Below are 22,916 nucleotides of genomic sequence, written 5' to 3'. Positions count from 1 at the left end.
AATGTGGTCACTCCATCCCCAACTGTTTGTGGGACATTGATTGCTGTGCGCAATTGGCTGCTGTGTTCTGCCCACAAAATATACAGTATATTCTGTGAAGCACTTTGAGAAGTCTCAAGACATGATGAGGCTCTATATTAAAGGCAAGGATTATCATCATTATTATTTAGCCTCTTTTACAATCCCACCAACTGCATGAATGGTCTGTTGAGGAAGTGAATTGTAGGGCCTCAAAGAGCAGAGCTGTAGTTTTAGGAGGGCCGGCTTCTGCCTGAACTGGACGAGGTACCAAGCCATTTTTGTAAGTAGTGGCTTTACTGATCTCACTCCAAACTGGATTACCCAATATGTAGGACCTAGAAATAAAATGTTCCACACCTAAACAATAAAAATTTAGACAAACAGAATGCCATTGAAAATACACAATATACCGAAAAGTAAGATTTATTTGAAAGATTTGCAATTGATTTCCATTATAAATGTAACAGTAAACAACCATTGGCACTACTTTACATAAAGCATTAACTTTTATATGAAATAAGATTAAGAGCCATGTCTACTGCTAAGTATATTGCTTCATCACATTGATATTGGCTTGACAGTTCATTTCTTATTGGCTTACTGCAATTTTTCCCACACAAATCTATGTAACTTAATTGTACCTTGATTTAGAACATGAAGGAATGTTAAATAGGACAAACACTTAGACTTAAGTTATCACTTGGCAAACCTAGGCATTTGTGGACATATTACTCATTCTTTACTGAACAACTGAATGTCACAGTATCATCCATCTCTTGTTTAGATTTAATAAGGCACCATGCATAAAATAAGCTTTTTTTTTGCAATCATTGAGGCTGTGCATCTAATATACTTGTCAAAACAGTACAGCAGCACAGGGTACGTGATATGGCACATCTGCATGCAGTCAACAAGCTATTACAAATATTAAAAAATAAGCAATACAGTAAATGTTTCTCTTCATTCTACAATTAATATGTGCATTTTAAACTATTTACATGCAGATTTTGCTTTTGCCTCAAGGTTTATGCTGGCAAGTTTCAACCAAGGTTGTGGAAGTTAGCAATAAGACTCATGTTTAATGCAAATGACTTCAGAAATGTCATTGATTGTTAGTCAAAATGTTACAAATTCATACTATATTGAAGACCATAGTAAGATACTGCTCGTAAGAAACTTGAATCCAACCGTCCTGATCTGTATCATATCGTCTGAACACATCTGTCAGCCTCTGTCAAATAGAAACATATTTTAGGGAGGATGCAACATGAAATAATCGGAGTGTGATTCAGGTTTGAATTCAGACTCCTGACCTTTCCTTCCCCACCCTCTTGTGATCAAGTCACATGGCTCAGCACGCAATAAGTTTTGTCACATATCAGGATTTATTCTGCTATATATTATGAGAGAGCATACACCTTAGAGTTTAACAATATCACAACAAAAGTGCAAAACACGAGTTATTCATTGCCAAGTAACTTGAAGATGTCACTGCTCCCTTGCAATACAATCCACGCAGCTACTTCCGTGGAGATACAGTATTTATAAAATCTCTTCAGTTCAGTGCTTTCCACTTTTGCTGCTTGTGTACTAATATGTTTAGCACAAAAGTATCTGCATAGGAGGGGTTTCCATCATTTAAACCTTTTACCAGTTACAACCTTACTGATTCACTCATCGCTGTAGTATTTTACATTTAGATTTGCTCATTTAAATGCAGAATAACTGAAATATGAACCTGTGCATAGAAAAATTAAACTTACCTGTAAGACAATACAGCACTGAATGAAGTCATCAAAGGCTATCTGTCCTCTTCCCTGCCTGTCAAATTTACTAACCAGAATACCGTAGAACTGGTCTGACAGACGGTACCCTTCGAGAAAAGTATTGTTAGTGACCAAAGGCATAGTATTGAAAGGTTTCAGCAGTGCAGCCTTAAATCACCATTATGTTAAAATTATATATCTATGTACTTTTCTAAAACAGCAGACAGGTTAGATCAATATAGATACAAATTAGTTACTTTAAAACTTGATTTATTTCCAGTCTTTTAATAATCCACCTGAGGTTCAAACGGAAGGTTGGGGGGGGGGGTGGATGAGACCACCTTAGTTGCCCTCAAGTGACATTTACATTTTTAATAGTGAATGGTTATTATCTACTCTGCTTAGGAAACCGTGGTGGATGGGAGAATTTATCCTCATAACCATCATCTCTTCATCTGAGACCACCTGGAGATTGTTTTGCCAATGTACTGCCCAACATCCTTTAGGGAGACCATTTTAAAAAAAATATTAAAGAGCTAGTTTGCACAACTTAGTTACTAGTGCATAATCAGATTTCAGAGTGAGAAATACCAAATCTCTTTCAACTGGCCATTATTTGCTTAAATTTACTCATGATAAGCATTTTCTACCACAAAATGTATAGCCAATTCAGTTTACAGTATATTCTGTGAAGCGCTTTGAAACATCTCGAAAAAGTGATAAGGTGCCATATCAAGTGCAAAGATTATTATTAATCAAGAAATATTCAATCAAGAAAATGTATTTTGTTGGCTGACCCTAAAGACTGGTCACCACTGCACTAAAGCCTAATTAATTCAGTATCAATGCAACATCCAAACGCACATTCCTAGTAGCACTAAATAGTGCTGAGTAGGTATCTATCCAATCCTACATGAAGAGCACTGTATAAACGCAAATTGTTGTTGATTTTACCATCTCTAGTTTAAGAGGCATGGAAGCCAATTGTACTGCTACTGTTGCCTTAGCTGAGATCAGCTAATTTAGCATAGATGGACTACTGCTTTATACCAGAATCCAGGAGATTATTGTACAATACAGAGGCATATTTAAATGCATTGGTTTCTGCTTCTTTTGGTAGTGTCTTTACCCAACTAGGAAACATTTAATGCACCTAATGTATATTAGCCAGCTACGTTCTTTTAAAGGAGGAATCTATCACAACAAACACATCAAAATGAAAAAAAGCTTTAATCTCAAAATGTTCACAGTTGAATAAATCCAGAGTAAACTTTTATTATACAATTCCAGCAATTTACTTACCAAAACTTGTTAAGGCCTGTTTGAGTTCATTTTTGTCAATGAAGCCAGAGTTATCTCGATCATAGTTTCGAAAGATATTCTGCCAATCATTTATATACTTCCAAAGACCTAGGAATTCATTGAAATCCACTCCTCCACGATTATTTCTGTCAAACATGCCTAGGTTTATAATAATAATGATATTAAATGTAGAACCTTACAACTACTTAGTTTATTATCAACATTCACGTATTTAAGATTAATTATCGGTGCAATACAGCAGTATTGCGTTGGGTTGTGCTTCCAGCTAGACCAGGACAGTCCGACCTTTTGGCTGCTGAGGGCCAAATGCTGGATTTGAGAAACATCCGCGAGCCACATAAGCAATATTTTTGTGTTTCCCTTCCAGAAACATAACCCGTAAGAATCATATAGAAATCCTAGGTTTTAAATTGTCTAACTATTAGTTAATTTCACTTTATTTTAGTTACAATGCAAACTTTAAACAGACAATATAAAAATTAAATTTCAAATCAATTTTGTCAATAAATTGTGTCTATGCAAGAATAATCATTAAATCCAGATTAAACATTAAAGTGAAATAAATAATTAAATGAATTAGAATGCACATAATGTAATAGCCCTAACAAATTCCCTAGATAACACTGGTAACTCTTCACCTCTGTTTATGGCACATTGTTGTGCCTACGTGTGCTGTCCCATTTCGCCCCCAAAATAAACAATCACTCCACTTCACAGTAAATCCTGTGAAGTGCTTTGAGACATCCTTCCTATATCAAATGCCAAACAATTATTTTTAAAAATGCAAGGATTATTATTGAATAAAATAACAATCATCTGGAATGGAAAACATAGGCATCAAGTTAATTTTTATGATTTAAAACCAAAATAAAAGATATCTACTTGGTATATTGGGTAGCGAAATGGTTCGCAGGCCGCCATTTGGACGACCCTGAACTAGACCAAGCAAATTAATATCAGCTTTCTGGTACCAATTTCCTGGCTGGAGCTGCTAAATCAGCCAAAGTTGTTAGAAGTGCCTACAGCCCTGTGACTCATATCTCAAACCTCTGAACATCTGCTTGCACATCAAAGTACTGAACCACATTATATTATTCTTTTAATTTCTCATTAAAGTTACCATCATATCAAACCTCAACAATTCATCAAAACTAGTACTGAATACCACACAAAGAGAAAAAAGTTATTCTCTGTGCTTGAATTTGACCATATCCTAAAATGGCTATCTTCACCCAATTAAATATCAGATACTTACCAATGAGAGACTTGACGGTCTTCGGATTAAAAGGAGTCCATGTTCCTGAAAAACAAAAATCACCTTACTTAATATTCCATTTTTGAGAAAGTTTTTCTCTTACGTTCCAACTGCAAACTCAGCTCTTCTGCATATAATAATAACAACAACAACAATAATAATAATGTCTGTAACCCTGGCTGAACGTTTATACAATATGCCCTGCATTCTGGAAATTCATCCTTGAATTGCATTATTGTGATGTATTCTTTTAATTACTTATAACTTACCAATCTGAATTAATAAACATCTGTATTTTTGTACAACATTTGTGTCAGTCCTTACTTCACCACAGGATCACACATTTAAATGAACCCTTACAAATACAAAAAAGATTCTACATGCAATTGAATATGAAATCCCACAATCATAATTGTTTGCAGGTTAATTAGATTAATTTGTCATCAAGTCAAGGCCAACACTATCTTTGTGTTGCACACATGTGAGCTATATGCAGGTAGCACCACTGTCAGTTCCTGAGGAGAGGCATGTGCTCCATCCACTTTAGGAAGCACTGCTGACATTACTTCACGAAGGAAATGTAACACAACCAAAGTGATGTCAGTAGCAATCTGACAACCCAGAAAGCAGTCTTTTTTGCTCTTTGTTTATACACAGGAGTTAATGCACCAAATCCTGCCCCTGGTTCGGGGTCACATTCCACTATTGCCAAGTGCTACCCTGTGTGAGGGGTTGTTGTCATGACTGGGGCACCCTGTAATTTACAGTTATAAACAATGCATTACGAAATGCTTTCACTGCAAAGCAATTAAGTTAGCATTCACAATTAATTTTCAGGACAGCTTTTTTAAAGAATCCAACCTCCAGAGAATAGAAATTTCCAAAGCATTTTGGTTACTAAGGCGATAATTCAATTTGGGAATTCACTGTTTAAAACCCTACTAAAACCTTACCAACCTGCCCGCTTCCTCTACTCGGTCGCCATTGGCCTGCTCCATGTCCCCCGCCCTGCCCACCATCGGCGGGGCCTTCAGGCTTTCCGCCCCCATCCTCTGGAACTCCACTCTGGAGTTCCTTTAACCTCACCTCCTCCAAGACCATCTCAAGAACTTCCTCTTTGATTGTACCTTTGGTCATCCTCCCACCTCCACCCCCCTTGCCCTCCACCGCTCTTGATTCCAGCCCCCAGCTTGGGGGCAAACTCTTGAATATTCAACAACTTGGAACATCCTCTCAACATTAAAGGCACTATATAAATGCAATTTATTGTTGTTGTTATTGTTGGGAAAAGTGCCAAATCTACAACCAATATACAATAAAGCACATTAATCTTTATAAATTCAAGCAAGTATTTGGCTACTGAGGAGCCTTCTGGAAGGTCACTCAGACACATCAAGTTGTGGCACAATCCCAATGTCCTTCGAAAAATTGCTGAGCAGAGAAAAGTTCACAAAGTTAGTGCAAACTAGAGAGTATCGGTATCAGTTTTTAAGTTTCCCCAAAAATATTTTAAGCTTATTCCTGCTCACATTTTTACTATGAAATGGGCAGACTGTCAAAGTGAGACAATTTGAGTTCTATTTTGAGCCTTGACAACTTAAACTACAAATGACAATAACTATTTTCATTCTGCAGCATTTTCCACCAACTCCTTTTCAGTATCTCATTGAAAGGTAAAGTCATAATAATATTTTTATCTCTCCTGTGTGATTTTCACCTCACTGCAATTTGCAGTCTATCCAAGCTTTCAAACTCTTGTCTCCTTGGTTTCCCTCTTTCCACCTTGGTTGGATCCATCACTGTCCAGGCTGAGCTCAATCCAATCCAAAACCCCTACTGTTAAACAGAGCTGGGAATGGAAATCCTCCCTGCACTATTAATGTATGTCTTTTTGGCTTTGTAAGTTAGAGAATAAACTGTTCACTCCCAAAAATTTTTACTTCTATATTTAAAGCTAAATGGTAAATGCGAATCAGCTCTTAAATGTAAATTGTTGTTGATTTTCTCATAGAAACAGGAGTTGGCAACTCAGCCCCCGAACCTGTTGCATCATTTTATAAGATCATGGCTGATCTGTACATCAATTATCGGTCCTTGCCCCGTATCCCTTAATTCCCTGACAACAACAACAAAATTTAAAGTATCTTTCACATCAGGAGGACGTCCCAAGGCGCTGGACAGACAGAGTTATGGACCCGAGCTGGGGGGTCAGGGAGGGTGGAGGTGAAGCAGGGAGATCAAAAGCATGGTCGAAGAGGAGGGTCTTGAGATGGGTCTTGAAGATGGTAAGGAAGAGGGATTGTGGGATGGAGTTCCAGAGGGTGGGTGCAGAGTGGCAGAAGGCCCGCCCGCCTGCCAATTGTGGGGCGAGTGAGGTGGGGGACGTGAAGCAGGCTGGAAGGAGCCCGCTAAGTGGAGGGAGCGAGCAGAATAGTAGGGAGTTAGGAGGTTGCAGAGGAGGGCAATGAAGGTGAGGACCAGGATCTTGAACTGTCTCCTCTGTGTGATGGGAAGCAAGTGGAGTTGGATGAGGATGGGGGTGATAGGGTTGCGGAGCCTAATGTAGAAGAGGACACGGCTGCAGAGTTCTGGATGGTCTGCAACCTATGGAGGGAGGAGTTGGGGAGGCCGACAAGCAATGAGTTTGCCTCGATGTAATGAAAGCATGTATGAGGGTTTCGACGGCCTGTGATGGGAGACAGTGGCAGAGCTGGGCCCTCAACCTTCCCCTGACCTAACAAATATGTGTCCACCTCAGTCTTGAAAATGTGAATGGATCCAGCATCCACGGCCTTTTGGAGGAGAGTTTCAGATTTCCACTACCCTTTGGATGTAAAACTGCCTCCTAATGTCACTCCTAAATGGCTTAGCTCTAATTTTAAATGGTGGACAAGCAGTAGGAAGCTTTCCATATAATGATATCAACAGCAAGCTACAGGGTTTTAACTGGTTAAACTCCATCAGTACCCTAACAGACACTCCTGAGGTAACCAAGCCTTGTCTCTTGTAAACCTGCACTCTCTGACATTAGGTAAGTTTGATGTGATCCTCTGGGAAGACAGTGCACATTATATTCCAATCATGGGAATTTCCATGTGAGAGTGGCATGCATCAACTTCTCAGCCTAGTTTGGATACTCTGAAGTGATGGATTTCTGCATGTATCAAGACACCCAGCTGCCCCCAAAATAATTCAGTCAGCAAAATATGTCAAGATGGGTAGCTCAGTGGTTAGAGCACTCGCTTTGCAAGTGAGAGACCTGAGTTCAATTCCAGGCATGTCAGGGCGAAACCTTGGGCAAGTTTCCTTACTCCACACACCTAATAATAATCTCTCAAAAAAAACCAACAATAAATTGGTCATTTTCAATCCATGACTGTCTGTGGGACATTGCTGTGCGCAATTGGCTGCCGCGTTCGCCCACAAATATACAGTCAATTCACTTTACAGTGTATTCTGTGAAGCGCTTTGGGACGTCCTCCTGACGTGAAAAGCGCTATATCAAATGCAAGGATTATTATTATAATGTATTGACTTACCATTGGATAAAGCTTGCTGAAGCTCATTTTCAGATATCACCCCACTTCTGTCTCGATCAACCCTAAGAAAAATAAGCAATTAATACAATACAAAATTATATTTGCATAGTGCTTTTCATGTTGCCCAAGCCGGGGGGACGGAGCTGGGGGGGGAAAACAGGGGTTAGGATCAGGGTCTATGGAGCGCAGGGGAGGTAGGAGGGTGGCCGAGGACACGGTCAAAGAAGTGGTCTTGAGATGTGCCTTGAAGGAGCAAGAGAGGGAGTGAGGCAAAGGGAATGTGGGATGGAGAGAGGCTGAAGGTCCGACCGCCAATGGTGGGGACGTGGAGCAGGCCACAGCCTGATGAGCAGAGGGGTGGACAGATTGATACAGAGTTAGCAGGTCACACAGGTAGGAAGGAGCAAAGCCGTGGATGCTTCGAAGGCGAGGACAAGGATTTTGAACTCTATCTTCTGGGGGATGGGGAGCCTGTGGAGTCAGACAAAGGCGGAGGTGATAGAGTCACAGAGCCTGGTGCGGGAGAGGGCACAAGCTGCAGTTCTGGATGATCTGCAGCTTGTGGAGGGAAAGGTTGGGAAGCCCGATAAGCAGGGAGCATAATTGAGCTTAGATGTGATGAACGCGTGAATGAGGGTTTTGGCAGCTCGAGGGGTGAGGCGGTGGCAGAGCTGGGGAGTATTGAGGAGGTGGGGGAAGGCAGAGCGGGTTATGGCACAGGTCATAGAATGTAAAGACATAACTTGTGACTTTGATAAGGCCTGTATCAGTGTCTTGGGCAGAATGGAAACTGAACTGGAGAGACTCAAGCAAGAAGTGAACAGAAGGTGCAAAGCAGTAACTCATTCCAGGACTTTGGATATGAAATGCAGGCTGGAGATTAGCTGGTAGCTGGAGAGTATTCAAGGGTCAAAGATGGATTGTTTAAGGGGATGATTTCAACTGTTTTGAAAGGGAGGGGGAAAGAGCGGAAGATAAGGAAAGATCGACTATTTCCACAAATAAAGGGTAGAGGAGGGGGAATTAGGTAGTTAAGACAGTGGGAGTAAAAAAGGTCAAAGGAAAGGGTAGTGAGCATCATGTGGGAGATGAGGATGGAGAATTGCAAAGGAGAAATGATAAAATGTATTAAGTTGGGCCAGTGAGAGGGAGGGGTGGAGGTGTACAATGTAACCACGTGGAGGAAGATGTAGCCAGGTGTAGTTTGGTCACAAGAAAGCCCATGACCTCAAATTAAATTCAAAATAATTCATGTTTCACAACAGGATCCAGACTGCTTCCAGTCGGCTACTATTCCAAACACAACGATGTTGCTTAGCAACTGTAGAAAACTCTCCACTCAGCTATCAAAGGCCATGTAAATGAATACTGCCGATTATAATCATGTTTGTTTACATTACAAAGCTTCATTCCAGAAACTTAAAAAATGTACAAATCACAGCTGAAGAACTTGAGGCTTTCAAAATCCAAAGATTGAAAAGCATTTAAAATGTATTATAATTCACATCCTTTTTAATTAAAGCTAAAAATTTCCAATACATATGCATACAAGTTTGTAACTACAAATCTTACCAAATGCTCAGATGCTTTAGCTCCCTTAAAATAAAATTTGAACATTTAAACACAAGAATATCATTAGTAAACTAAGTAAAGCACCTTGAGACGACCTCCCGACGTGAAAGGCGCTATACAAATGTAATCTTGTTGTTGTTGTAAATCTTCCTCATACTCGTAGATGAGTCACTTCTGTAGATTCTGGAAAGGGGGCTTACAGCCAGACACTCTTTGTCCATTACTTAAAAGTTAAACTAGTTGACTTTCTAGTGCATTAGTCAAGTGCTCCGAGATACTACCCCACGTGGGTGCTATATAAATGCAAATTGTTGTTATTAACCTTTCTATTATAAAGTATAATAGCCTTCAAAACCCTCCATGGTCTTGCTCCTCCCTACCTCTGTGACCTCCTGATTCTGTACCAACCTGTCCGCTCTTTCCGTTCAGCGGGTTCCGGCCTGCTTCAAGTCACCTGCCTTGCCCATCCCACCATTGAAGGCCGCCTTTCAGCCTCTCTGCTTCCTCTCTAGAACTCCATCCCACAGCCTCTCCGCCTCACCTCCTCCCTTGTCTCCTTCAAGACCCGTCTCAAGCCCCTCCTCCTCAACCGTACCTTCGGTCACCCTCCTATCCTTACTTTCCCTGCCCTCCACTCCTCCTGATCCCAACCACCTGCTCGGGTGCGGATCCCTGACTGTCCAGGGCCTTGGGACATTCTCGTGATGTGAAAGCCGCTATACAAATGGAATTTTGTATTGTATTGTGACAGATAAGGAAATTGTAACTCCTCCTGATCAGTACTCTGCATGATATTTATACAGAGAAGAAAAACATAATAGTTTAATGCAAACTACAAAATGACTTTTAAATCTAAAATTTGCTTTCAAAGCTTTAAAATTAACTTTTAATATGACAGACTTTAAAAATGCACCTTTGACCATTTAAAGCTGTACAGATAAAATACAGGACAATAATAATAAATAACAGAATCAGCAACAATTATAACCACCATAATAATGCATTAATAATCCTAGTACTTGATATACTCCCTCCATTATTCTTTCAAGGTCAGTCTCAAGAATTTCCTCTTTGACCGCAACTTTGGTCATCTTTCTTCTCCCCACCTCATTCAAGTACCAACCCCAGCTCAAGCGCAGAGCCAGGACTGTCCTCTCACTGTGAAAAGACTATATAAACGCATGTCTGTATTGTATTGTACAGCCCACAAAATCAAAAGATCTCAAAGTTTTTATATGAAATTGCAGTTGAGTGTAGTAATAGTGTATATGAAAACTCAGCAGCCAAATGGTTCATATTGTGTTCATCTCTACCTTAACGTCCCAAAGAGCTGAACAGCCGGGGTTCAGGACCCGAGTGTGGGGACGGGGGCAGGGTTGGGATGAGGGAGGGAAGAGAGGTAGGAGGATAGCTGAACACACGGTCGAAAAGGAGGGTCTTGAGTCATATCTTGAAGGAGCAAGGGAACAAGGCAAAGGAATTGTGGGATGGAGTTCCAAAGGGTGGGGGCATAGAAGCTGAAAACCCGGCCACGAATGGTAGGGCGGGACAGGAGGGAGATACGGAGCAGAATGGGGGTGATTATAGCTGCTTTTAGGGGGGTGGGAAGGTGTCAGATGATAGGGAGAGATTGATGATGTCGGAGAGTAGAGGGGCGAGGTGTTGAAGCTGGGAGGTAGGAGAGGGGTGGGGATGGAGTCAAGGGAGCAGGTTGTGTGTTTCATGCTGCATATGGGGTGATGAGAGAAGAGGGGGAGACAGTTCCGAGGAGGTAGGGATGGGTAGGGGTTGGAGTGTGGCGGGAGATGGGAAGGGAGTGGCGGTTGGGAGGGCAGAGGTAGCTGAACAGATCCCCTAGATTTTGGACTTGAGGAAATCCAGCATCTCCTCACAGCCCAGCTTGAGGAGAATGAGGCATCAGAGGGTGGATGGAGGAGCCGCTTGGTGGTGGAGAATAGGAGCCTGGTATTGTCCTTCGCCTCCAAGATTATCTTGGTGTAGAAGGACGATTTGGCGGAGACGAGGACGGAGCAGTACATTTTGATGTGATCCATCCAGATTTGCCGGTGGACCGTTAGATCAGATTTGAGCCAGGTGCTTTCGGCAGTCCGCACCTGAACCTTGAGGGAGTGGAGGTGCTTATGTACCAGGGTGAGGTTCGTGGGTAGGAGGCGGTTTGGGAGGCAAGGGAATTAAGAGTGGTGGAGAGGGAGTTACGGAGGAGAGTGAGCGAGGTGGATAAATCAATGCGGGAGGTAGGCTAGAGGGGTAAGAGTTCAGATCAATATAGGGCAGCAGAGAGGGATTGTGGGGAAATTTTGTTCCAGGGGCGGTAGAAGATGGAGGTGGATTTGGTAACAGTGGTGAGCGGGATTGAGGAGTTAAAGGAGATGAAATGGTGATCGGAGATCACTGATTTCCTAACACAATATCCTATTATGATTCTATTTAGAAATATCCTAAAAACTGCCACAAAGTTAATGATCAATTTTATTTGGGGTATTGTTGGCCAAGACACTAGAGAAGTTCCCTTCTCGTCTTAAATGGTGCCTTTTTTTTGGTCAACTGGGTGTCTGGTACATCATGATGCTTAAGAGGGTTCAAAAGAAAGAATTCCACACAGAGGTATTCCACCTACTCATGGAAATTTCTGTATGACTGGAATAAAAAACGTATTTTCTTCCCAGAGGAAACGCTCTTGTTTACCAAATTCCAGAAAGTATTAGGCACAAGTTGGCGAGGGCCAAGGCTTGGAAACTCCAGTGCGTTCAGTGAGGTAATGATAGAGTTTAATTAGCCAAGACCACATAGCATGTCAGTAAGAGCGCAGCCTGGCCAGCTTTCCACTGCTTCTCAATAAGGATCAACCTAACCATTAGGGTTTGCAGGATTCACAGGAATCCAGAGGGAAGAATCCCTGCTCCCAGAGACGGGTCCGTCCCTGAAAGTACTGTCATCGAGCCAGGCCGGTCTATCATCAGCGCTACCCGAGATCACCGGCGGCAGGCGAGTCTCGGGAATGGCATCCCGGGATCTTTGGCGCCGCTTTAACCGGGGCAGGACCTCGGTTACACCTGAAAGGAAGGCATCCGGGGCGGAGCCGCGTGCCCTGCACTTGGAAGGTCAGCTCGAAGTGCGGGCTCCGCGCACCCCACCCACCCACTCACTCACTTCAGCCAACGGCGGTACAACAACAACAACAACAAGATTACATTTGCATCAGCGCCTTTCACGTCGGGAGGACGTCCCAAGGCGCTGGACAGTCAAGAGTTACGGACATAAATAAGCTGCCCAGAGCTGTGTGTCGGGGGGGGGGGGGGAGAGAGAGAGCTTTCTATGTGGGGATGTCGGGCTGCGTTGAGAGCACAACAACAGCCGAAACATATCCGGTAGAGGATCGGCTGAGGGGCAGAACTGCTGCACAGGGGCGGGGCCTGTAACTCACCACAGAGGCGCGGCCCCGGGCCGAGCGGGACATGTCGGGCAAGTGGGAACTCAGACACGTTAGGGAGTGTGAGAGGAGGAGAGGGCAGACGGAGGGGGGGATTGAGGCAGGGAGGGTCGGTCGGTCGGGCTGTGTGTGTGTGTGTGTGTGTGTGTGGAGGGCGGGGGGTGGGGTGGGGGGAAAGGGGAGGGAAAAGAGTGCGGGGGTGGAGAGGGCGCCGGGGGTGACGGTGACTGAGACCGGTTGCGGGCCGAGGCCCAGACAGCCTCAGAGGAGAGGAGAGGCGTGTGTGTGTGTGTGTGGAGGGAATTTCACATGTCCGCACACCCCCGGGCTCTCACCTCTGAAAGACGGCCCAGAGGAAGCCCTGGTCCTGGAGGCCGTTGTGCTGCTGCTGTTGTTGCTGCTGCTGCTGTCGGTACTGGTGCTGCTGATAAGCCATCACCTGACAACAGCGGCTCGAGAGGGAGGGACGCAGAGGCTCCGCGCGCCGCCAACTGCCAAACCGCCAACTGCCAACCGACCGTTTTGCCAGCCGCCGCGCCTGCGCATGCGCAACCTCACCCCCCCCCCTCCTCCTCCCACGCGCTCCCGCCCTCCCTCTCTCTCTCTCGCTTCCGGTTGGCCGAAAGGCGTCTACTTCCGGTCCGGCGCCCATCGCCGCTTCCTCTCGCTCTCGCGCCTTCTCCGAGGAAAACGGTTTCCTTCCCCCCCCCCCCCACCACCACCACCGTCACCGCCAAAAAAAAAATGGAAGGAAAATAACTTGTCGGCGGTGGGTGATGCGGGGCTGCACCGGGCGTCTTGTGTCTTGAGTGTGGGGGGAGGGGCGGCTGACGGCTTTCTGTTGTCGTTTCGGTTGGATGTAAATCGGCGAATGTGGGCCCCCCCAACGTGGGGGCGGGTTTCACGCCCAAACGGGGCGGGTTTCACGCCCAAACGGGGCGGGTTTTTGTGCGCTGTGCGTGAAACAAGAGTCTTCGGGGCGGTTTGCCTCTGATTGACTCTTTTTCGGTTTGAAGTCTGGGAACCGTGTTTCCTCCCCTCTCTCTCCTCTCCCTCCCCCTCCTCCTCCCCCTCCCCCTCCCGCTTCGAAGACCTTTTCTCGCACGGTTTAAAAACGTCCACTTAACTTAACTCGGGCCACTCTGCTATCCACAGGAGGCGGCACGTGTGGTATTGGGCTACTTCGGGGGCGAGTGTTTGGTGGCCTTTGGGCTCCGAACGTGTTTTTAGCCTCTGACCCCTTTGCCGGGCGGGTTGTTCAACTGGGAGGGAATGGTGACCGGGTGGCGGCTCTTTACAGCCGCCCTCTGCCCGCGTGTCGCCCTGGTCTTTTACGGGCTTTACCAGGACCGCCACATGCCGGTCAAGTACACCGATGTGGATTATCTCGTCTTCACTGATGCCGCCAGATACATCACCCAGGTACAGCACATTCAAGACGGCCCGCCTCGCTGCTTTCAGCCGAATGCAAGACTGTAAAATATCGTACGAGTTAACCAAAGTTACCAGAATTATAAATTCGGTGGACAGTTCCCTGCCAGCGAAGCAACGTTCAGCTCAATTGATTCACGGACGCTCCCAATTTATTGCAAAGAGGGCATTTAGATTTGTACTTTGCCAGACTGTCCAGGCCTCGTCCGAAAGAAATAAGTACATGCACATTCTATGCAAGTGAAATGTTCTATCTCCCAAAATAATATGCAGTTTTAGTGGGTTAGACTCCTCAACAGTACCGCCAATGCATACTCTGGGCTCCTGGAGTCTTGCCTCTTGCCAACCTGCTTTCCAGAATTATGTAAACGGGATGTTTCCCTCCAGGGAATCCAGTGCGCAATCCATTCCAACAATCTATCTCTGGGATTTCCATGTGTAGGTGAGATGCATGGGAATCTCAGTTTGATTTGGATACCCTTTAAGCACGGTGAGGGATTTTTAGATATTAAAGAGAAGGGAACCAAGAACAGAGCCCTGCGGAATACCACACCTGACGGTACGAGGGCAGGAGGAGAAGCCATTAGTGAATACAAATTCTCAATTTGGTTTGGATACTCTTAAGCATGGTAATGGGTTTCTACATGTGTCAGACACTCAGCTGACCCCAAAAACTATCTTCCAAACACTGTTCAAAAGGTTGTGTAAAACAATGAATAACATTGATATGCTACCCTATATTAAAGTTCCTATATAATTGCAAGTTGTATTAATCTAGGGATGCAAAATTCTGGCTAATTCTCTTCCCTAGAACAAGATAAAAATAATAATAATGATCTTTGCATTTGATATAGTGCTTTTCACGTCTTCTAGACGTCTCAAAGCGCTTCACAGAATATGCTGTAAAGTGAATTAACAGTATATTTGCGGGTGAAACGCGGCAGCCAATTGTGCACAGTGTCCCACGAACAGTCGTGGATTGAGTGACCAAATTATTATTATTATCTTTGTTCTTGAGAGATTATTGTCAGGCATGTGGAGTAAGGAAACTTGCCCAAGGTTTCTCGCTACCAGGAATCTAAACCAGGTATCTGACCCATGCGAAACCCATCACCATGCTTAAGAGTATCCAAACTAAACTGACATGTAGACATTAAAGATCCCATGGCACTATTTGAAAAAAACAAGGGAGTTTCTCTTAGTGTCATGGCCAACAATCTTGCAGATAAAACTGTTCATTCACTTCATGACTGTTTGTGGGATATTACTGTGCACAATTTGCCTCCAAATGCAGTCTATACATTATAGTAAATCTTGGTCAGTCTGGCACAATTGGTAGCACTCCCGCCTCTGAGTTAGAAGATCGTGTGACATTATTATCCTATGATATTATTTCAAAGAAAAGCAGGGAGTTCTCCCAATGTTCTGGTCAATATTCCTTATATAATCATAGAACAGATTAATTGGTTTTTTACTCCTTTATTCTTTGTGGGACATTAGGAGTCACATTTGCCTGTATAATTTCACATCGGGAGGAGGTCCCAAGGCGCTGGATGATCAGTGTTTCGGACGCGAGCTGGAGTCGAGACTGGGGAGGGTGAAGTACTTTGAGATGTTTCAACATAAGGCACTGTATCAATTGCAAGCATTATTGTTGTTAAAATAACACACACTATTTGTATTACAATAACAGACCCAACCTTCTTTATCAGTGTAACGTTTATTAAATATGATGTTGATCCATGGTCATTCAGTACCTAGTCTGTCTTTCTAATGTTGCTGCATTTTACTTTCAGAGGGCCTCCCCATACAAGAGAGCAACCTACCGCTACACACCACTGCTGGCCTGGATCCTGACACCCAATGTCTATCTCTCGGAGATATATGGGAAATTCCTCTTCATTATTTGTGATGTCCTTGCAGCTTATCTGATGTATAGAATCCTAAATCTCCGAGGATTGGGCAGCACTGCAGCATGCTGGTACTGTAGCCTGTGGCTTCTCAACCCCTTGCCGATGACTGTCTCCAGCAGAGGGAATGCAGAGGCTATCCTGGCGGTGCTGGTCCTTGCCACCTTGTACTACTTAGAAACCAGGCAGATTGTGAAGGCTGCAATGTTTTACGGGCTTTCTGTACATATGAAAATTTACCCAGTGACTTATGTGCTTCCCATAGTTTTATCACTCCAGGGAAACTTGCCCACAACTGAGGTCAGTACCTCCTCTATCAGGAATAAAAGTAAACTTCAAAAAGACCAACCTGGTCACAGACATGTAAGAAGTTTTCTGAATCTATTTTTGAGACTTCCCAGTGGTGAGGTGCTGCTGTTTGTTAGCATTGCTGGACTGGTATTCGTTACTCTAGGAGCACTATTCTACCATAGGTAAGATGATTCAAACATCCGTTGGAATGAAAATGCATTGATCAGTGTTGGTGACACCTACAAAGCTCAAGTGTGTATGGCAGCTCCAATTGGGAGGAGGGAATTGTGTTTGCCAATGCAAGAGATTAATGCAAAACAAAGCAGTTATTGTACCAATAAGGCTAGTCGGCCAGGAATGTGTCACAGTTTCACAACGGCATTTTCAAGTGGTGATGACTTTATGAAGTGTGAGAGCGAGAGAGAAAGTGCTTGCAGCTTACACTGAGCTGATTGTGAAATGATTTATTTTTACACATGAGTGTATTTTTTTCCAGGTATGGCTGGGAATTTCTGGAGCACACGTACCTTTATCATTTGACACGAAGAGACATTCGCCACAATTTTTCCCCTTATTTTTACATGCTTTACCTGAATGCAGAGAGTGATTGGAGTTTGGCTTTGGGACTTGCAGCTTTTCTCCCACAACTACTACTGCTCCTCATCATCTCACTTGCATATTACAAGGATCTGACTTTCTGCTGCTTCCTTCACACTGCCGTTTTTGTCAGCTTCAACAAAGTGTGCACCTCACAGGTGAGAAAAGTTAAAACATTCCTGGAGGCACTTTGTCTCCATGTGACAGAAACTGTGTTTTTCCCAAGGAAACCCACAATTGGCGTGATATTGCCCATCTCCACTCCTATCTCACACCAAATGCTGCTGAAACCCTTATTCTACTAAACTCTGCAACCCCATCACACCAGTTCTATCCAGGCTCCACAGGCTCCCTATCGCTGAACGGATCGATTTCAAGATTTCACACTCATTTTCAAATGCCTCAAGCCCTGGCACATCCCTACCTCTCCGACCTGCTTTTTCCGCAACCCAGTATCCACTGCTTCTGCTCGACTGGCTCCAGCCTCCTGCATGACCCTTGTGCCCTCTGTTCCACCATCGGTGGCCGCAGCCACTACACCCAGAAACTCTGTACCACTCTTCCTCTATCCCTCCGCCTTGCCCTTTCTTACCCATTTTCAGATTGTGCCGGAAGACCTTCCTCTTTGACCGTGCCTTAGGTCACCTCCCTCCGGCTTGGCGTTGTGCTCCGCCGCTATCAAGCGCTCTGGGACGCCACTCTGCGTAAGGGGCGCTATATAAATGAAAGTTGTTATTCTTCATACATTTATTATGTTCCACTTAGACTTTTCTAATGCACCCCTTGCTGATCTCTCTAGTTCCACTATCCCTAAGCTCTAACTTATCTAAAATACCCCAATCCAAACCTGTCTTTGTCCAGCAATCTAAAATGTTGACCTAATCTAAGGGCTTTATATAAATATACAAGTTGTTGACATAAAGGTTTTCCTGCAGAAAACTCTTGTTTAGTTGTGAGGGAGGTGCTTTTGCTGACAGCAACTTGCCTATAATATCCTGATGTGGGGATATTTCCATTTTAAAGCAGCACAGCAGTATTTAAAATCATGGTTCTGATTTTTGGGGAATTAAGTTCTTGCTCCAGGGGAGTGGGAAGTAGGCACCTGATTTATTGGGAAAGTTTACTGAAGCTCAGAGAGGAGTTCCTATTGAAGAGGGAATTAGATAGCTTATTTAGTGAAGAATTTTACTTGAAGGGTGGTGTATGATACCTTTTTTTAAAGCTTTTGAGGCCAGACAGATGATATTATTATTATCTTTCTAATCCAGTACATTATTTGTGTTGAAAATTTCAGTGTGTGATGGCTAACATCGATGTGCTAATTAACACATCCAGTGAAATAGAGCAACCTGTGTGTGTGCTGGAGATAGACCTCAACACTGTTCACAAAGGATGTGCACGAAACTCCTTCATGCATTGGACTGCATGGCTCATGGAATGCTTTGGTCAGCCGGTTATGGCGATACTCTCTTAGCTCTGAATTTTATTTTCCTTAAGCCATTATCCCATTAAACACCTGTGTTTCACCCACTGAGTACATCACAGTTGGTGTCACATTGTGTCTGCACCATTGCATAACTGAAGGTAGCACTGCATCATAGGTACCAAGAAAGCTAGTTCAGAAATAGGACTATGAGCACGTGATCGATAATGGGTGTTAATGTGAATCTATTTTGTCAGTATCTTGTGATACGGATGGTGTGAGCATTTTTTGCCTTCCTTGTTTTAGTGCAGGTCACAAGTTTCCAGCGCACATGAAAAATGGATCTCTGCACTGCCATAAAATTAGCATAAAACCTAGCGAGTGTTCAGTTGAATAGGTCACACAATTTCTAAATGGGATTGCTGGCAGGGAGTCTGTGAGAACTGCTGGATATATTTTAAATGATTTAATCTGAAAGTTTAAAACTGTATGAGGTGTCTCGAGACAAATTACAACACAGGTTCAAAGCAGTAGACTTTTACAAGTTTGAACTTACTTCCAAAATAAAAATCATTTGTTTTTTCAAGTTGGATTTTACCTTGATCATGACTGTACATTGCAGCCTGTAAAAGATTTCTTAAAATGACGTGTAGAAGTACATCAAACCATTTGTAAATGAATTCAGACATTAACTACAACGGGGTTCTTTTCCACACTTTGCTGCATCCTCTCGTGATTTCTTTAATCCTCCGCCCACAACCTGTCCATTGCTCAAACACACCTACCCTACAAGATATTTGCACTGTGAACGTTTGGTCCATATGCAGAATATGCAGGAGAATGTTAGCTTTCAAGAGACATCGTTTCAAATGTCTAGGAATCAAAATGAAAGATGAGTTTTAGGAAGCATTGAATTGGTGTTTGTCTAATTCTAGTACTTCCTCTGGTATCTGTGTCTGCTCCCACTGGTAATTCCCTATTTGACGCTGTCGTGGAAAAGAGGTCTGGGACTGCTCGCTTTGTGGTTCATTGGCCAGGTTAGTGTGATATATCTTCAACTTTAGTATAACTCCGCCTTAAATGTTGTTGCATCATGATGTTTGTTAAATATTTGGTTACATCCATCTGATAATTTCTAATTCCATGACAATGTATATGTGCCTAGAAATTAGTCTTATTTTAGTTATACTCTATTAATAGTGTTTCTTTATAGGTAGTTGACCATATGTAGAGTTCTTCGTTAATTTATACAAATAAATAATCCTTGCATTTGATATGGGACCTATAAATGCTGAAACATCTCAAAGTGTTTCCAAAGTAATTGTTGTAAAATGAAGCGGCATGTATTTGTCCCCAAATAGCCGGCTCCGACACTGTCTCACACCGCAGGCCGGCGAAACCGTCATACACGCCTTCATTACACCGAGGCTCGACTATGCAAACTCACTGCTTTTCGGCCTCCCCAACTCCTCCCTTCACAGGCTGCAGATCATCCAGAACTCTGCAGCCCGTGTCCTCTCCCGCACCAGGCTCCGCGACTCCATCACCTCCATCCTTGCCCAACTCCACTGGCTTCCCATCACAGGATACAATTCAAGACCAGCACCTTAGCATAGTGGTTAACCTGTTGCTGGAGATTCACCACCTAAAACCACTTAGCTTGCTATGGAGAGCATTCTGGCATGATTCCTGCGGCTTGTCTAGCTAGGAACACACTACCCAAAAGGGCTTTGGTTTGCAGAAAACCCTGCCATGAGTGGCTAATAGCCCCTCCAAGCTATGCTTCAGAGATGATCAACTCACCTCCAGGATACAGATGATGTGTGAGCACTAAATAGATGAAAAATGAGCAAGAATAACTTTAAAAAGTAGCTTAGTTACTTTTGTTGAAAGAATTGGTGCTTTGATGTATTACTTGAATTTTGAGCCTTTTAAATGACTTTGTTTTCTCACTCCAGGGATTGTGGCTCGCTCCTGCATATTACCTGGAGTTTGAAGGGATGAACACATTCCTGCTCATCTGGTTCGCTGGGCTGCTGTTTCTTTCAATTAATTGTGTTATTCTCTTTGCATTGATTTCAAACTACAAGAAAAAGGAACTGCAACTAAAATCAAAGTCTGAATAAAAACCACAATCTCTGCTCAGGATATGGCTGTTGTTCGCCTCACTGATGGTTGACAATCTCTCAGTGAACTCTGGATCGTAATTCTAATGTGATCAGATGCAATTTGTTTATAAACTGTAGCAGTTTAACTTATTGAACTGAAAACTTGTTTTATTCTGCTTTTTAGAACTCACTGGATCCTCATCATGGTTTTGGTTAAAGATTTCTTCTCACTTGTAGAAGCAGGGTGCTTCATTCCTTTCTGTAACATTTATTTTTTACAATCTTTTCTTTGTGTAGGATGTTCTTTATCATTATACATAATATTTACCAAGCTGGAATCAATTCCTTGTTGGTAATAAACAAGTTCTCCAAGATGCATAAAGGGTACTCTATAAATGCAAGTTGCAGTAATATAACTCAACAGACATGAGAAATGTGAAAACAATACTGTATATATATAGCCTTTTACTTTGGAAGGGCATTTCAAAGAGCTTCACAGTTGCCTTGAAGCCCAAGCTGGGGAGGAGTGCTGACAAGGGTGACAAAAAGATAGATCTTAAGGTGGGCTTTAAAGGTAGGATGGAGGGTGTTTTGTGGAAGGACTTCAGGATGGAGTTCCAGAGAGTGGTGCAGATCGAGCAGGGGACATGAAGCAGTCATGTTTGCTGAGCAGATGGAGCGTTGGGCCTGTAGAGTTGTAGAGGCGAAGCCATAAAGCGGTTTGAACGCGAGGACAAGGATCTTGAATTTGACCTGTTGGGGGTTGAGGACTCTTTAACATAAAAAAGGGAATTTGTTTTGATGGTTGCATAGGTTGAAACATTCAGCCAAAACTGTTTGGTAATGGTAATTGAATTATGTATAAATGGAAATTAATAATGGGAAGATTTGTTCAGATTATCTGTTCGCTTAGTGGGTGATTATTGTACTATATCACTAAAGTTTCAGCAATTCACCTTGAACTTTAGAAGAGGATACTGAAACCAATTTGAATTTAAAATATTTTCTTTCAATACATGAACTACTACCCTTTTAGTGTTCTTGTGCATTTGAGATTGAGCAGATTTAGCTGCCCCTAAAGTTCCTCCCAGCTTTCAAGAAATAAGATTATTCCACAAGAGGAACCATTCAGTCCATTGATTGAGTCTATTGCAAACTCTTTCACTGGAACTATTCTGATCACTATTTTTCTTTCAATATTTTCTGCAGTTTACACTGACATTGTGGTTTTTTTTACATCCCTCTGTTGTAAAGTATAAATATAAATTTGCATTTTAACAAAATAAAAATAATTTTGGAAAATAATTTTGACTGCATTTGATAGTCATAGATTTCTGAAAATCATTGTTTAAAATTCTTAGTGATTATACTATTTATTATTAAAATTATTGCAGTCTTTTACTTACAACTCTTTATTTTTAATATCCAGCAGAATTCAGTGACATTTTTTAAAAAAAGTTGCTGGATTGAAGGTTTTAGATTAATTATCCAGGATTGAAGGCTGCTTTTCTCCACCAATGAGACAGGCACACTGGTGACCTGAAGATTGGGTGACATGTGAAGTTCAGCCTCAACCCGCCAACCTGCTCAGCCCATCTCCAATTTGGAGCTGACCTGAATGAAAAAGTCAACCCTAAAAGTCAAATTTTGCCATTTTGGTCCCCCAGAGCTGAATGTTTGTAACTTTTTTTAAAAAGCAGTTTCTGTCTAAAATTTGCCTGTACTACCTAGTAAAGTTTTAGCTATGATCGACTGTTTACATTTTAATATCTAATACAATCAGTTTAAGGTCACGTGGTTGTTATAGACCTGCTGTGATTCTCCCAATTCCTCCAGCCACCAGTAACGGCTGTGCCTTCAGCTCTTATTCTCTAAAATGCCCTGCCACAATCCCTACTCGCCTCTTTAAGTCCCACCTGAAGACCTACATCTTTGATGATGCCTGTAGTCGCCTCCCCTTCTTAGGGTTTAACCATGTCCCTACAGTACTCCCAAGCATTTTCCCACATGAAGGCTGCTATATAAATGCAAGTTGTATCGAGTTGGAGGTTGTGTATTCTATAATTGCTTTGCTTCTTGATTTATATTATAAACAATACGTTAAACGCACATTACTAGATGACATTTTACATCTCAAACATATTTAAGAATTTAAAATTTTCAGAATACTTTTTTAAAAAGCTGATGCACGTTTCAGACCAATGAGTGAGCTCAATACCATAAATATTA

General features: G+C 42.8%; 2 protein-coding genes across 2 annotated transcripts; one reads left to right on the top strand and one right to left on the bottom strand.

Moving 5' to 3' along the window:
• Positions 1-428: 428 nt before the first annotated feature.
• Positions 429-13,508, bottom strand: pdcd6 (programmed cell death 6). The gene is made up of 6 exons (XM_007889659.2): positions 13,263-13,508; positions 7,905-7,966; positions 4,366-4,410; positions 3,090-3,248; positions 1,785-1,894; positions 429-1,252 (listed from the first exon to the last, which is right to left on the bottom strand). The coding sequence occupies exons 1-6, from the start codon at positions 13,361-13,363 to the stop codon at positions 1,154-1,156; spliced, it is 576 nt and encodes a 191-aa protein (XP_007887850.1). The 5' UTR covers positions 13,364-13,508; the 3' UTR covers positions 429-1,153.
• A 488-nt stretch (positions 13,509-13,996) lies between these two features.
• On the top strand, positions 13,997-21,979 carry pigm (phosphatidylinositol glycan anchor biosynthesis, class M). Its single transcript, XM_007889660.2, has 5 exons — positions 13,997-14,349; positions 16,155-16,741; positions 17,056-17,314; positions 19,515-19,616; positions 20,538-21,979. The coding sequence occupies exons 1-5, from the start codon at positions 14,200-14,202 to the stop codon at positions 20,703-20,705; spliced, it is 1,266 nt and encodes a 421-aa protein (XP_007887851.2). The 5' UTR covers positions 13,997-14,199; the 3' UTR covers positions 20,706-21,979.
• Positions 21,980-22,916: the final 937 nt, after the last annotated feature.

The sequence above is a fragment of the Callorhinchus milii genome, unplaced genomic scaffold, assembly GCF_018977255.1.
Source record: "Callorhinchus milii isolate IMCB2004 unplaced genomic scaffold, IMCB_Cmil_1.0 Scaffold2, whole genome shotgun sequence".
Classification (NCBI taxonomy): Eukaryota; Metazoa; Chordata; class Chondrichthyes; order Chimaeriformes; family Callorhinchidae; genus Callorhinchus; species Callorhinchus milii.
Note: the sequence above shows the minus strand (reverse complement) of the source record. Positions and strands in the feature narration are given on the sequence as shown.